Genomic DNA, 14,795 nt, shown 5'->3' with positions numbered 1-14,795 from the left:
GTGTCGCGGATGATATCTGGAGAGTCGCAACAACTGTTCAAAACAGAGTAGAAACTGATGTCCAAGAGCTGGACTCGAATAATATAGTCATCAAGGCTTCGATATGCCTAGTGATATGCTCGTTGCGGATGGCAAGCGTATCAAGCGTCAAAGTAGAACAAAGTCTTGCGTCTCGAGGAATGAGGTGTCGTGTGCGTGGCGGATTCCGCTGCGATTGGCTCCGCAGAGGAGGCTGGGGCTGGTGTGCGGCGACCCGTCATCAACTCTTCCAGATCACCTTCACCCAAGTTCCAGCCTTCGTCGTAGCGATCGTGGGTGACGCGGCCTGGCAGGTTGAGGACGGGATACGTCTTCATGCCCGGTAGTGCTTCGTAGCTCCAGGTCCGTCCTTGCTGACCGGAGCTCGAGCGAGTGTTCTGAGTGGCGGAGCCAGCTCGAGGTCCACCAGGTGACATGGGGGGAGCTCCCGTTGGACTTGCCACCAGCGGTGTCATGGAGCCACCATTGATGGCTCGCATGGCCAGAACACTGCGTGGGCGAGGTGGAGCCAGCGAACTTTGTGAGCCCCTGTAGCCGATCACGCTTGGCGGTCTAGTGGTGGCGGGACCTTCGTCCGCTCCAGCAAAGGCAGCGCTGCTCATTTCGCCCCCGTCCTCTGGCACGCGCGGCGTCGAGCTGCGCACCGGCGTGGTGGCGTGTCGACCGTACACTGGCCCCTGCCCATGCGGGTGCGCGCCGAGAAGCCCAACGTGACCCAGCGGAACTGGTCCAGCACCGCGATGGTGCGCGTATTTGCCACCATGTCCATGAACATGAGAGTGCTGCTGGTGAGTTTGGTGGCGATGCATTGGCTGGTGATGAGAGTGCTGTCGAGCGGATGTAGGATGCACTGCACCAGGTCGCAAAGCGTGCCCAAGACTAATGCTTGAGCTGTGGCCATGCGTCACGGGATGCTGGCTGTCAGGCGCAGGCAGGATTGCAGTCATCGGTCCCCAACCGAGTCCGGCTCGTCTTGGCGAAGTACCAAGGCTAGAGGGATTGCTGAAGCTGACCGCCGGAGGGAAATCGGCGCCGTTGGACCCATACGGGCTGCGACGGAAGGCAGGCGTGGTTGGACGCGAAAGGCCAGAGAACTGAGGCGCGATTTGAGAACCTGCACTGCCAATATGAAGCTGACTTTGGCTGCCCGCCCGCGAGCGTCCAGCTTGGTCGACAACACCAACGCTTCCCGCTCCAGACATGGCGCGCACAGAACGTGGCCGTCCATTTGCCGGCGTTGAATTGCTGGCGGAGCGGCCATGCCCAAGGAGGGGAGGAAGCATGGTGATCTCCTTGCTGCGCTGGTATCGATGCTCCGCACGTCGTCTCCTTCGAGCCTCCTCGTCAGCAGAAAGCCTTGTGGCGTCCGTGGACGTGGTTTGCATGGACGCTGAAGATTCGTGAGTGCCACCAAGACGTCCGCCGCTACGACCCGAAGAGGCGGATGTAGCGAGGTCATCGACCACGCTATCGTTGGCGCTGTGCGCAAGGTCCTTTGCAAAGGCTGGCACAGTACCCCGATGCGGTGCAGGCCGCGAGATGAGGCTTTGAGTAGGCGTGGGCTCTTCGCCTCTAGATTGAGCATCCAGACTCGAGAGAGCTGTTAAGCTGCCGACTGCAGGAGAGAGAAGCTCGCCGCGCTTGTAACTGCTAGAGCTGCCTCGACGGGATGACAAGGCGGATTTCGCTCTTTGTGCTTCTGACGAAGGGACTGTCCCCTGGTCAACATCGGTCTCGAGACTGCTACTTGAGGGAGCGCCTCGGATGGTAGCCCAGGCCGAGCTAAGGGATTTAAGCCATCCACTCGTCGAGGAGCTAGAGTTGCTGCTGCTTGAGGCTCGCCTAGCAGCGAGAGCCTGACTATGAGCCCGATCTGCTGACGTGAAGCCATTGATGCCGCTGTGGTGCTCAGCGTGTCCCTCGCGCAGGTCGGCCAGCGTTGGAGCAATGGCAGCAGTGCGAGCAGCGGCTTGCTTGAGGGCGCTGAGTGCAGACGGTGTACCCAGACTACTGCTCAAGCGATCTCCCGACGCGTGCTTGTTCCGCTGAGTAGAGGCCTGCTTACTCTCGACCGCTGAGTCTGTGCTATCTGTGATCGTAAAAGCGCTATTTGAGTGCTCGGTGTCCCCCTCTGCGAGAACGAGCGAAGAGGGGACATCGCGGCCACCGGCAGCTCGTCGACGCGAGATCGTCGTGCCTTGCAGTCTATGATTCAGCGTCGTCACGCTCGAGCCGAGTTCTGTAGCCGCGCCGTTGCTTGCTTGACTGGTGCCTAGAGCGACGGACGCGAATGGGCTGTGCGCAAGCTCACTGGAGTGCTCGACCGAAGGTTGGGAGTGGTGCTGTCCGTGACGAAGAAGTCTCATCGGACTGGACTCGGCATACGACCCAGTGCCGTTGCCGTGGCGCTTGGTATCCGAGCCATCGAGCGCGGTGCTCCAGCGAAGCGAATCGAGGCCATGTGTGGGGCTCCTGCGCGCTACAATAGTAGTAGCGGGCGTGACAGTGCCGGTGGTCGCCGTCCCTGGAGCATCCTCAGAGGTAGTAGAGGGCCGACTGCGTGGATCGCTTGGCGCTGTGGTAACACGATTCGTTTGCTTGCCAATAGTGGCACTCATTCCTTCTGGATCCTCAGCAGTGCTGCGACTCCCGATTGCGTCAATGATGCCTGTCTGAGATGGAGAATATCGACGTGCGTCGAGTGGTCGCGCAGCGCTGGTCGGTACCATGGAGAAGTAGGAGTCGGCGTGACCCTGCAGTCCGTGGGGTGTCATGATTCTTCCACTTTTCGTGCGCTGTTTCTGTCGACCAGGCTGACCATACATGTAGCCAGTGGAGGCGGATGCGGAACTTTCTGTAGTGTCGCTGGCGCCGCTGGGCACCGTTCCACCACCCGAGCTCAGCTTGTCTAGGCATTCTGCACATGTGCAACACTCGCTCTCTGGAGTGCAGACGTATCCACCGTATCCGGCACTGTAAGCCATCATTGGAGCGCTGGCAAGACTAGAAGGTCGCGTAGGGAAAACTGTGGTGCCTTCAGGAGTGACCTCCGCTGCACCCCAGCCCGAAGTCGCCCATGCGTGGGGCGCGGAAGGCTCGTAAGGTTGCGAAAGGTATTGCACCAGCTCGCCCAGACCAGAAGCACGGTCGGCATCAATAAGCCGACATCTCTCAGAGCAGAACAAAGCAGGTGGCGCCTTAGGTGCCTTCGACGCTTCCGCTTCCTGTTTGAGGATGGCGGGTGAGAGCGGCCCAAGCAACCCGCCCTTTTTGGTGCGAGGGAGGCCAGTCGACGAGCTTGCTGGGGATGACTCGCCGCTGCGCGCACTCTTGTCTCGACCGCTGTCCCCAGAGGTCGTGCTGACGTTTGAGCTCCGACGCGATAGTGCTGGACTCCTCTTGCCTTCGCTCTCGACGCCCTTCGACTTTTCGTGCGCATTGAGCTTGGTAGTGGGCTTCAAGTCGCTAAGAGCATTCAGCCTGCTAGCAGCGCTACCGGTCCGTTTGTGCGTGCCCATGCCTGCACCGCCGCCGACAGCGTGTAGACGACCGGCTGAGGATGTTCGCTTCACGTTGCTGAGACCGTTTGCGGTGCTTTTGGAGTCTTTGGCCGCCTTGGCGACTTCGCTGGACAAAGGCCGTCCTTTAATGGTGCCATTCTTGCTCTTGAGGCCGGCTGCGTGATTGACATGGTCTTCGCGGTCAATTGTCGAAGACGTCGATGCGCTGCTGTTAGAGCGCGTCATTGCAGCAGTAGACTTGGATGCGTCGCCGTCGGGTACAGATGGCTTGGCGCCAACGCCGGCACCGGGCTCGATGAGACAATCGCAGGTCGCGCAAAAGTTTTGCGCCCAGAGTTCCTGGCCGTCCATCTCAAAGGCGAGGTCCTCATCGCTGTCGTCTGAAGACGAGGCATCATCGTCTCCGGGTGCCGTGGTGGTGAACTGCGCTTGAGTCTTGCCTGTCGTGGCTACCTTTGTCGATGAGGAGGAGGACTGTGGACGTCCAGGCGCCACCATGCCGTGATGCGCGGCTCTCTGCCTTTGGGCGAGAGTGGGCATCGTGACAAGCCCTATGTTGACTCTAACACCTCATACGAGGAGCAAGTGGTATGCCGGTAGGACACCCTGCCAGAGAGCGGTTTGTAAAGTCAGCACTGTAGCGTGTGAAGAAGGGAGGTACCGCAGGCGGGCAGACTTACTTACCAGTGGAACGAAGAGGTAGCCAATCCCGTTGATCGCGTGCCGAGGGGTCTCGAGTACCCTTTCTCACGAACTGGAAAGTGGAAAAGGACGAGGACCGGCTGCCTCGCGTCGCGACAGGAAGCTGGTGGTGCTCAGATGGGCTTTAGGAGACGTAGCAAGTCAGGGGGAGTCGGCGCTCGACTTGGTCGCTGCGGCTCGCTTCGGGTAATCGTTTAGAAGCACGTTACGGTCGCCACGCCGTGGCGAGATAGGCAAAAGCTAAATCAGAGGTTGCCCGAGACCAGGACGAAGCAAATTTGTCTCGTAAAGGGGACCGAAGTAGACAAATGCCTGACTGAGAAGGTACGCGCGTCGGAGAGTTGCGATGGATGGCAATGAATGGCGCAAAGATGGTGTCGGCGTCTAGTCGATGTGTGGGGGTTGGAAGAGAAGTAGAGACGAGAGTACGCGTGGCGAATGAAGGAAGTATATAGGATGCTCGATCGAGGTAGAGTAGGTCAGATTGCTTGCCACTTCTCTCTCGTACTCCCCGACGGTGTGTTGATGGGTTGAAGAGGCAGCGCGAGCGCGATTGAAAGAGCTTCGACGCGCGGTGCTGCCGAGCCAAAGTGGTGCTATTCTGATTGACGCGCTGATGCGGCAGCCTGCAAGCAGCAGAGCAGCGCAGCGCAGATTGCCGGTGGAGCCTGAAGAGCGGCGCGAAGAGGCATACGGTATACGAATCCGATGTGTCTGCGCACGCCGAAAGGCGCAAGCGCGGAGCGAGCGGGCTCAAATGCAAATTATTGACTCACACATCAGCTGCTACCTACACAGCTCATCAATCGCGCGAGCAATCTTGACCGAATGCACTCAAGAGACGAGTCGAAGAGATCCAAGCAAAATGCGCGCTTATGCTCATCTGATGCGTCCGACCTCTTTTGCGTTTGGACGCAGCGATCGGCGCAGTGCGAGTGTGCTTGTACGCGGTCGGGTGGCTCGTAGATCCGGTCGGTCAAATAGTCGAACATGTAATAATAGCCAGCAGCAGCAGCGCATCACATCGGTCTAATCAATCCCGTCGTGCCTGGACCGGAGCTGGAATTCCATGCATGCCGCTTCTGCAAAAGGCAGTGCACCCACCACATTAGGCGACGGCGGATGTATACAAAGGCTGCATATGCACGCTTGTGGGTCGTCTTCTGCGTGACTGCAATGACTGCGCTGCCGGGAACGGCAACCACCCCTCAGCGGTGTTTCACTTTCTCGATGAGCGCGCCCAACCCCGCGCGCACGACGCGTTTGTGAGGGGCCCGGCTGATCCCTCTGCCGTGAGATGATGCCGCGTGCAGCCCAATATTATGATTCTTTGCTCGCTCCCGATCGTCGAGGCGAAGGCGACCGCTACCCCTTGCTCAGGCTTCGTCAGGAATCATTTTGAGATCCTCCGCAAGCGCGGGCTCAGCCATAGAATTGGGCGCAACGAACTGATAAAGAGCAGAGCATTCATGCACAGCGGTCTTCCATCATCAGCGACGATATGAGCCCGCCATCATTCCAGGGTTCATTTTGGGGCAAGGGTGCCGAAAAAGGGTTGACATGAAAGCAGGTGTCTCGCACGCGCTAAGAGACGCCGAGCCCGACTTGCTATCGCTCGTCTCCGCCCCTAGGTGTAAGCGATAGGCATCATATATATTCGACATCATTTACAATTCTCGCAGCATCTTTTCACCTCGATGGCCCTCATTGTGATCGATAGCTGTTACGGTAGTGCGGCTCTTTGCGTGATGGCTCGCTCCTACATAGCTTGTTGGGTGTATATGCTGCTCGGTGCTGCCTATATACACGGAGATCGAGTAGTGTGGCTGCACAGGCCAAGCCTCGGTATGCTTCTTGCTTCGGGCCTGAGCGGTGTGGGATGAAGTTCCAAAAGCCGGAGTTGTACGGTTGTGTCTGGCGCCGATCGACTAATCTGTGCCCAGCAGTCTGCCGCACAGCCGCTTCATTGTTGCCGGGCGGTGCATTCGTGATTCTTGGGGCAATTGGCTGGCACGGCGACTTGATTTGTCAATTGCAGGAATTGGAGGTCCGCGGACGCCTCGCGAGGTCAACGCGTTCGATGCTTGGATGGTGTCATTTCATGCAAGAAGCGCCACATTTATCGCAGCCGATGCAAAGTGCGGAATGACCAACGGCCAAGCAAGGTCCGACAGGAAAAGGAGACTGGCAGGCACGCGCGCGCGTTGCTGCCACCACTTGTTCTCGTTTGTCAAGACAATTCATCTCGTCCACAATGCTCACGTAGAATGCGAATCTAAATAAGCCCATACCGCTGAACTTGGAGTAGGGTGAGATCCTCTTGAAGATGTACTTCGTGGCCCAAGCGTCGAATAATGCTGTAGGTCCGCGTGTGGTGCCCCGGACCACTTTAGGCAGTCGCTGCATGCTTGTTGTGCCGCGTGCGTACATGTCGCCCTATATAGCTTGCACCGCCCTTGGGCGCGTTTTGGTTCCTTCAGCAATGATGCATAGCGTGCATAAGAATTGTATTCAGGCAATCGTGAATGTTGTTGTGCGTGCGCTTCCACATACGCACGACTCTTATTGCCGCGCGACTCGTCAAACCAACAGCAACCCCTCATTTTGCGTCTCGTCTCAATTTGAGTCTGAGTCAAGTTGAGACGATGGCGTTGCATGTTCGGCCATACACCCTGCGGCGCTGCGCGATGCTGCGTGGGCAGTCATGTCCTTATGAGACGTTTGTGAGCGCAATCTTGCTCTCCTCGCAAATATATGTTCGATGGATTGTGGGGAAGTCCGCGACCGAGGCTCCAGTCAGAGTCACTGACTCACGACTATCATGAAGGCAAAACGAAGCTGCGCGCGCTGAGGCGGAGAATTCATCAAATTTGATTCTGATTCTCAACTATAATGACCATTTTAAACACGAATCGTGAATTTGAATGCAGCTCGATACATGGCACGAGCGCGGCCGGGAGGTGCATGCGATCTTGAATCAGTCGTGAGTCGCACGCAGCAGGCAGACATTCGTGCCTCGTAATTGTCATCGACTGACTCTGTACTTCGTGTACCAGAAAGTACCTCATCAGGAATGCACGTATGGGCGCAGCCCTGGTGATGAGTCCAAAGTCTGTGAGTCTCGAGTCAAGAAAGTACGGGCTATTAACACCGGAAGCGCGATCACGCTGTTGTCAGATCTCGAACGGACTTCCGGGATGAACACGCTTCATTGAATTGTGATTACATTCATGTAGCTTATCGACGCGCGGCGTCGCCGCAACATTCTCCTGACGAGGATGAAGGCTGCTTCGGCTTGCTGCTCTCCTTTGCATAGCTTTTGACGCGCCGGGCCATGCCAGCCTTACGGCGCAAGGTTCAAGATTCTCAAGATTGTTCGAAGACTATAGCCGCCGGCACCGGCTCGCTCGTCGCGGATGTCAGGCACCCATGAGATGAGACTTATATGGGCCTCATTTCCGGGAGCCGGGGACCTCGAATAGTAGATCAACTCTCACACCTTCGTATAGATCTGTCACACGACCCAGAGCCCGAGGCTTGGGTAGCTGAGGCGAGGTCGAAATGAGGGGACCTCTTTCGAGCAGGGTCGCAAGCGTACGTGAGATGCGCCCTCGACACCTTTGCAAGCGCCTTTCGGTTCGAAGCATTCCAATTGACGCAATTACAAGCGTATTTCCTTTCTCTTCTCGTCATCGTCGGCAGGTGAAATCAATGATCATTTCACCTGCCGATGATGATCAAGTCAATGAGTCGCTTTCATGGTCCGTGATCGAGAGAAACGCGCGTGCTGCAAGTCAGCCACTTGGAACGTGCTGTATATTCGCCGACATCGCTTCGCGTCGAGCGACGAAGAGCGGAGTTGACGGTGCAAGACACGTTGAGAGAAATTAATCGATGAGTAGGCATTTCAAGCTCAGTTGGAGCACCCAGCTGAACACCCAGACACGCCTCTCCGCACTAGAGCCCGCGGTGAGACCGAGACGCCTAGATAAAGGCACTTGCCCCGCGCTTTGTGGCGGCGCGATTACACTGCGGTCTTTCACGCGCGGTACATTCGACATTTTCAGATTCGTCCAAAATGCGTGCGAACTCGCGAAAAGCAAGTCACAATCACCGCAGGCACACATTCGTGATTGTCCAACGCAAAAGCCTAATCTTGCGCTTCCCTTCGAAGCAAGTGCTGGTGGTTCTGGGCCTTTGTGATCGAGCAGCAAGTTGTCGTGCGACCCCGAGACATGAGCGCTCTGGACTCTCTCTGCAGTCACCGAGATGCCGGCAGAACGCATGGCCTTACAGCAGCGCATGACAAGACACATAGTTGCATTCAAGATTCTTTGCATGTAAGGATGTCTCGGCGGTGAAAGCAGCTGGCGTGCAGCAGCTGCCGATGATGCATCCCAATCACGAATTAAGGCTTCCATTATCTATCTCTCCCGCGCAGCAATCGGAAGCCGCGGCACCACTTCTCGCACACTGCCCAGCAGCACGTGTTCATCATCTATATACTGGTCCGCACGCACCCGGGACCGGACTGTTGTTTCCCCGACTGCCGGGCCCGCCAGCTGATGCTTGCGCAGGCGAGCAAGCAGAGTGCGTGCGCACAAACAAGGAGTGTGGACCTGTCTGCTGAGGGCCTCTTTCTTCACCGTCAGCAAAATCCGTCAACGAGCCTGCCACCTCGTCATCAGTATATGTCGCGATCAAGGGTCGGACACAAAGGCGCAACGTTGAAGCACTGCTCAAAAGCTCCTCCTTACGACGCTTCCAAAAGCCACACACAAGCCAAGCTCCCCGGCCATGAATCGTGAATGTTCCCCACATCTCTGTACACAGGCATACTCACACTGATAGTCGCGGGCAAAGCAGCGAACGCGTGCAGCCCACCATGGCCGGAGCCTCGGTGCTTCTCGGAGCCGTCTCGGTCCGCCACAAATCCTGAGGACCCACATCAGATGCTCCGCCTAGCTGCAGCAGCATCACTGCGGATCAAGCGCTTCAGCAATGTGTACGTCACCATTCACCATTACGAAGGCGAACAAGGTCACGAGTCAAGCAGTACGCCATGGCTAGCAGACTCGTGACAGAGGCGAAGGCTCTGAGATGACGTACAAGCGCGTCCCGTTTGTTTGCGCGGCGACAGGTGTAAATGCTTGCGCGCGATCATGTCACTCAAACTCGATTTTTGGTCTGTTGGTCACGTTGCAGTCTCTCATTCGTGATTGAGTGTCGCGTGGGTGGCTGTCAGCTTGCTCGAAGGCCTTTTGTGAACGACTTGAAGCATCATGGACTCTTGATCATCCTGCGCAGGCGGCGGAGAGCTTACGAAAGGCCTCTGATGCGCAAGTGGTGCGATACCTACCGGGGAACACGTCGCGTTCGCCGAGCTACCCAGCCACTTCCGCTGCTTCCGATACTGGACATGCTCAAGCCGCACTGCTGGAGCGCGAGCATTGAGTGATTTGCTCTTGGATTCGATAAAGCAACAGCAATGCATTACGCGAGCTCCATTTGAGATATCAGCTCCAGTCTCGCAGGCAACTCTTGCAGTCGGTCGATGCACACATTTGCGATGGAAAATCTAAGTCGCTGCGCAGCGCTCTCTCGGCTTTGCGCAGGCGTGAAGAAAGCACCTGAAGATGCGAAGGGGGCCAAGTCAGGCGGCCATTGTGTCGAAGGCCATGTCTTCCAGAGATGCGAAGCACACTCACCTGGAAGGACGACGACGCCTACCCTCTGTGCCAATTCTTTTGCTACGGTCTCAGAGCTGACGCGTGCCCACGGATGGCTGACGTAGGCGTAGTAAGCGCCAGTGCATTCCACTTTCCATCCACTCTTTTCCACAGCCGTCATGAGCTCAAGAAAGGCTGTGCGCCGAGCCAAAAGAAGTTTTGCATTTTGCAGCCTCCAAGTCTTCTCGTTGCTATCGTGAATAGCCCAAGCTACAGCACGCTGAGCGTCTATGCGAGCTGGACAAATCTGATAATTGTCTAGCGCTTTGGCTACGGGTCCGAAGGACTGCGAAGAAATCGCTCCAGCCAGCAAGGCCTCGTGAGCGACGAGTGCGCCCAGCCTCCACCCCGGGATCGCATAAGATTTGGAGAAAGAGTAGATGTGAATGATTGCTGAGGTTGGTCAGGACGTGGGGACCAGTGAAAAGAAAAATTCAGACGCCGATCGGAGGATGTCAGCCTGCTGTGCCAGCAGGGTCCCCTTACGCTCAACTCACTAGCTTGCCAGTCAGGTCTGCTGAAGAGAGAGTGAGGTCGCTTGAATACCTCCTGACCTTCACGTGCGCCAGATTCGTCGAGCAGGAAATCTCGGTAGCTGATCATCGAGCAGCAACGTGAGGAAATGTCAGCTCAGCAGGGTCTCACTACGTGAGAGGGTGAAAGGGATCGTACGCAGATAAGCTCACGTCTCGTCCAATATCAAAGCGACGCCGCTGTCTTTGCACAGATCTGCGAATCGGTGAAGCACCTCCTCAGAGTAGATGGCGCCAGTCGGATTGTTAGGTGTGACCAGCACGAGTGCCTTGATGCGCTTGCTGGTTGCTTCGTCTTTCAGCAAGGTCGAAAATGAAGAAGGATCCGGTTCAAAGGAAGGTGCGCTGGTAGGCAGTGCTATCACATCCACTCCCAGAGAAGCGAGGGTCATCTGATGACTGCGAGGTGGTAGCAAACGACAATAACAAAGGTCAATGAATGGGTTCACATCTTCTTGCACGAGCGAGTAGGATTCACTCACTTGAAGTACTGTCGCGGAATTGCAAAAGACAAGCCAGGTCATCAGCAAGCAATCGAGCTGCGAGGAGGCAACAAGCCGTCTGCACATCCATCTCTCTCACCCATGGAGTCGGTAGAACGACAGCATCTCCAGGACCGGCGACGGCCTGAAAAGCCACAGCAGCAGCCATATTCGCACCAGCTGTGATGGCGACGTTTTGCACGTTGATGCGACACTGCTCTGCCTGCACAGCGTACCTCTGGTTCATATCCTCAGCCAGCGCCGCTCGAAGTTCAGGAGCTCCAAAAACAGGTCCATAGCTCGCAGCAGCCATGCAATCCTTTCCCAGCTCCAGCTTTACCCGTTCTAACAATCCAGACGAGGGTAGGTGGCCCGGCACGCCTTGTGCCAGGTTCAACAAGCCTGGGACGGACTGCTGCGCTTCGTGCGTCGAGGTCTTGTAAGGCGACTGCTCACTCGGATAAGCTTCGGCCCAAGCCCGTCCCAGCGAGACTGGAGGTGCTGGACAGTCCTGGTCCAAGTGTTTATTCAGCTTGTAGCTCAGCTTGGAGCACGATGAGGAGGCTGACATCTTCTCGTGGTCTTGCACTTTTCTCGTGGTACCTTCTCACGTGGCTTCCTGCTCGAAGTCCCAAATCCCTCGGTGGTCTATCTGCTCCCAAGCAGCTAGCTATACAACCACGTCTTCAACAAGCTCTTCTCAATTAAGATGATCTTGGTGATGCGGTCGCCGATGCGCGCCAATTCGAGCGATTCCTTGATCTCACGACTCTTGATTGTCTTACCTAGCCGATCCGAAAAGCACGATGTATACCACGTAAGGTGTGACTTGCGTGGCTACGCACCAAGCTCCCCTCGACTCACGACTTAGTTGAACGCGTGACTGTGCGAGCCAGCAGATCAATTAAGCCGACATAATCACGAATCAAAACACGCGCTCATCAATCAGCTCGCCGAGCTCGCATAGCGACGCACGGACGGCGGCGCGATAAGGCCGGAGGCCCCCCGCTTTGCGCCCGCTTCTAGCCGCGAAGAGAAACCATGCAGCAGTCTTGAGTCGATCAATCGAGCTCACGAGCGAGTGTACACATGCGTCCTCTTCAACCTCAAAGGCTATTATCACAGGCTCAATGATGCTCGACTTTCGCTTGCGTGAGCGCATCAGAGTGGTAAGATTTGCCAATCAATGAGCATGTTTGACCGTTTGATAATTTGGTCCTGATACGCGCATCAGGATCCAGTGCGCGTCCACAGCAACTTGCAAGAGCGCCTCGATTCTTGTCAAGGATGAGTAAATTACAGTCAAATGACAAGGAGGCACATTTCCAGCGCTCGCATTACTTTATTTCGATTCGAAAGAGTCGCTTTAATCGTACACCACAGCGATGTGTAATGACTTGGGCCGTGAAGAGCCGTGGAACGGAAAGCCCCGCAAGGCGGTGGAGAGGGGAGAGAAAGAAGCGATGATGATGTGTGAGTGTGTTTTGTCAGAAGAGCCACAACCCTTGCGCCTGAGCTTTCTAAAGGGAGAAGGCGAGTGTCGCACGCTGCCATCTCGCTCTATGGCTTGACGAGTGGTCCGGGCACAATCCTCTCTCAGATGCGAGCCTTGAAAGGGGCGACGACCTAGCTGGAAGTCATCTGCAGCTTGCCACCGGCGACGCCGCCAGAGTTGGAAGAACGACGAGAGCCAGGAGCAGAGGTTCCTGCGGGGCCCAGCTTGCCCATCTTCATACCCTCGTCCAAGTTGTTCAAGATGGCCATGTCATCCTCGTCAAGGGTAAAGTCGAAGAGCTCGGCGTTCGCCTCGATACGAGATTGGGTCAAGGACTTGGGCAAGATGATGTTGCCAATTTGCAGACCCCAACGCAACAAGACTGCAAGGAGAAAATGCGAGATGCGAATTGATCAGTCTTGAGAGCACTACACCATGACGCGGGAGCTCTACACCGATGAATCCGAAAGAGGTGCTTTGCCACGCGCTTCACGCTTCTACTCACCTTGGGCGGGGGACTTGCCGTGCTTGGTCGCAATCGCCTTGATCTCCTCGCGCTCGAGAGCAGCGCCCTGGGCCATGGGCGAGTAAGCCTGAACGTGGATACCACGAGCAATGGTGGCCTCGCGGAGCTCCTCGTGTTGGAAGAAGGGGTGAGACTCGATCTGGTTCACGGCAGGCTTGATGCGGGCAACAGCCAAGAGATGGTCGAGCTCCTCGACGTCGAAGTTGGACACACCAATAGACTTGATCTTTCCGGCATCGACGGCAGCCTCGAGATCTTTCCAGGCCTTGAGACGGGCGTCAGGGCCAAGGTTTCCGGGAGAGTGAATGAGGTATAGGTCAATGTAATCGAGCTGCAGCTTCTTGAGGGAGTCCTCAATGGCCTCAGCTGCGCGCTCGTGGTCAGCGTCCCACAGCTTGGAGGTGATGAAGAGCTCCTCGCGCTTAACGCCGCTCTTCTCGACAAACTCCTTGATGGCACGGCCAACAGCCTCCTCGTTCATGTATCGTGCAGCTGTACGGAAAAGACAGTAGCATGTCAGATGACTTGACCCCACAACCCTGATTCGCAAAGCGTTTCAATGATCTCGCAAGATCGCTCTCCTGCGGATCTCTCCCTTGCCCCGCCAGTCAGCTCTGATGCACTCACCAGAGTCGACGTGGCGGTAACCAGCCTCGAAAGCCCACTTGACAGCGTCCTCGGCTAACAGTGGAGAAGAGTGAAGAGCCAAAGTCAATATGAGTCAGAACTCGCGCCCGATCGCTACTCTGCACTCACTGGTTCCGTCATTGGGGGCTTTGTAGACACCAAGCGCGACTTGGGGAATGTAGTGACCACTGCAGGTCGTGTCCAAATAGCACAGTAGAAGTGCGCACAAAGAAGACCAAGAAAGGCAGAAATGGTCAGCGCCTCTGGAGTGCATCCCCCTTCGCAGTCCTCTCGCCTCTCTCTCGGATCCCCGCCATTCGCCCGCACACGCACCTGTTCAGCTTGACTTTCTCGGTCGCGACGGAAGAGCGGCGGCGCTCTCCGGCCTGAGCTCCAGTGGTCTTCTCAGCTGCACGAGCCTTCACTACAAGAGGAGGAAGGGCAGACAGGCAAAAGCGTACACGAGTCAGAACAGCTCACAAGAGGTGATCAAGCAGATACGCAAACCAAGCCCTGAGGGCGACTTGAGTAAGGCTGCTTTGCTACTCACTGTCAGCGACGGAGATCTCGCCAGAGGCGATTCCAGCAGCATCGGCACCTTGAGCCTACATGTGGTCAGGAACATACATGAGCGTCAGAGAAGCAATCAGCATGGCGACTCGCAAGGCGCGCACGCATGCTCCATGAGCGGGGGCAAGGAATCGATGCGCGACTTACGGGCATTTTGAGTGCTTGTGGGAATGTGTGAGAGTGCAAGGGTGCTTTGTAATAGCAAGAGTGAGGGTTGCAGGTACGAGTCTGAAGGACCAAGAGTACCGAAGCAGATGATGTGATGGTGAGGAGAAGAAGGGGACGGGAGCGAGGATGCGTGAGAAGATTCATACTTGTATAACCCCCCTCGCCACGCAGACTCTACCACTCCAAGGCGAATTGTGGCGGCAGGCCAGCGAGATCTACCTTTACTCTTCACTCAAAGAACTGTTGTGTGTCTGTCCGTTTCCGCTGCTGCTGGCGCTCAGATCGGCCAGGCTCTGATCTCTGCCCAACAATGGGGTCCTGCTGCCTCGCTGCTGCATGCATGTGTCCTTGCTGAAGCGGTAAGAGGCGTTGAGCGCGCAAAAGTGGTATGTGCAGGCGCGAC

At 56.5% G+C, this 14,795-nt stretch overlaps 4 protein-coding genes across 4 annotated transcripts; 1 reads left to right on the top strand and 3 right to left on the bottom strand.

Annotated features, from left to right (window-relative positions):
- Positions 1-76: 76 nt before the first annotated feature.
- On the bottom strand, positions 77-4,526 carry IE81DRAFT_211696 (hypothetical protein). Its single transcript, XM_025510974.1, has 2 exons — positions 4,241-4,526; positions 77-4,166 (listed from the first exon to the last, which is right to left on the bottom strand). Exon 2 carries the CDS (start codon positions 4,098-4,100, stop codon positions 141-143), a length of 3,960 nt encoding a protein of 1,319 aa, XP_025372461.1. The 5' UTR covers positions 4,101-4,166; positions 4,241-4,526; the 3' UTR covers positions 77-140.
- A 4,394-nt stretch (positions 4,527-8,920) lies between these two features.
- Positions 8,921-9,421, top strand: IE81DRAFT_320486 (hypothetical protein). Its single transcript, XM_025513044.1, has one exon. It carries the CDS (start codon positions 9,071-9,073, stop codon positions 9,341-9,343), a length of 273 nt encoding a protein of 90 aa, XP_025372460.1. The 5' UTR covers positions 8,921-9,070; the 3' UTR covers positions 9,344-9,421.
- A 218-nt stretch (positions 9,422-9,639) lies between these two features.
- On the bottom strand, positions 9,640-11,890 carry IE81DRAFT_336368 (PLP-dependent transferase). The gene is made up of 6 exons (XM_025515475.1): positions 11,107-11,890; positions 11,007-11,014; positions 10,678-10,923; positions 10,489-10,586; positions 9,971-10,384; positions 9,640-9,892 (listed from the first exon to the last, which is right to left on the bottom strand). Exons 1-6 carry the CDS (start codon positions 11,575-11,577, stop codon positions 9,756-9,758), a joined length of 1,374 nt encoding a protein of 457 aa, XP_025372459.1. The 5' UTR covers positions 11,578-11,890; the 3' UTR covers positions 9,640-9,755.
- A 742-nt stretch (positions 11,891-12,632) lies between these two features.
- IE81DRAFT_344986 (hypothetical protein) lies at positions 12,633-14,377 on the bottom strand (the record flags this gene model as incomplete). Its single annotated transcript, XM_025515867.1, has 7 exons — positions 12,633-12,883; positions 13,007-13,519; positions 13,655-13,708; positions 13,784-13,842; positions 13,988-14,078; positions 14,205-14,259; positions 14,372-14,377. The coding sequence occupies 7 exons, from the start codon at positions 14,375-14,377 to the stop codon at positions 12,633-12,635; spliced, it is 1,029 nt and encodes a 342-aa protein (XP_025372458.1).
- Positions 14,378-14,795: the final 418 nt, after the last annotated feature.

The sequence above is a fragment of the Ceraceosorus guamensis genome, assembly GCF_003144195.1.
Source record: "Ceraceosorus guamensis strain MCA 4658 unplaced genomic scaffold IE81scaffold_6, whole genome shotgun sequence".
In the NCBI taxonomy this organism is placed as follows: Eukaryota; Fungi; Basidiomycota; class Exobasidiomycetes; order Ceraceosorales; family Ceraceosoraceae; genus Ceraceosorus; species Ceraceosorus guamensis.
The sequence above is the reverse complement of the archived record's forward strand: the minus strand, read 5'-3'. Positions and strand labels throughout refer to the sequence as shown.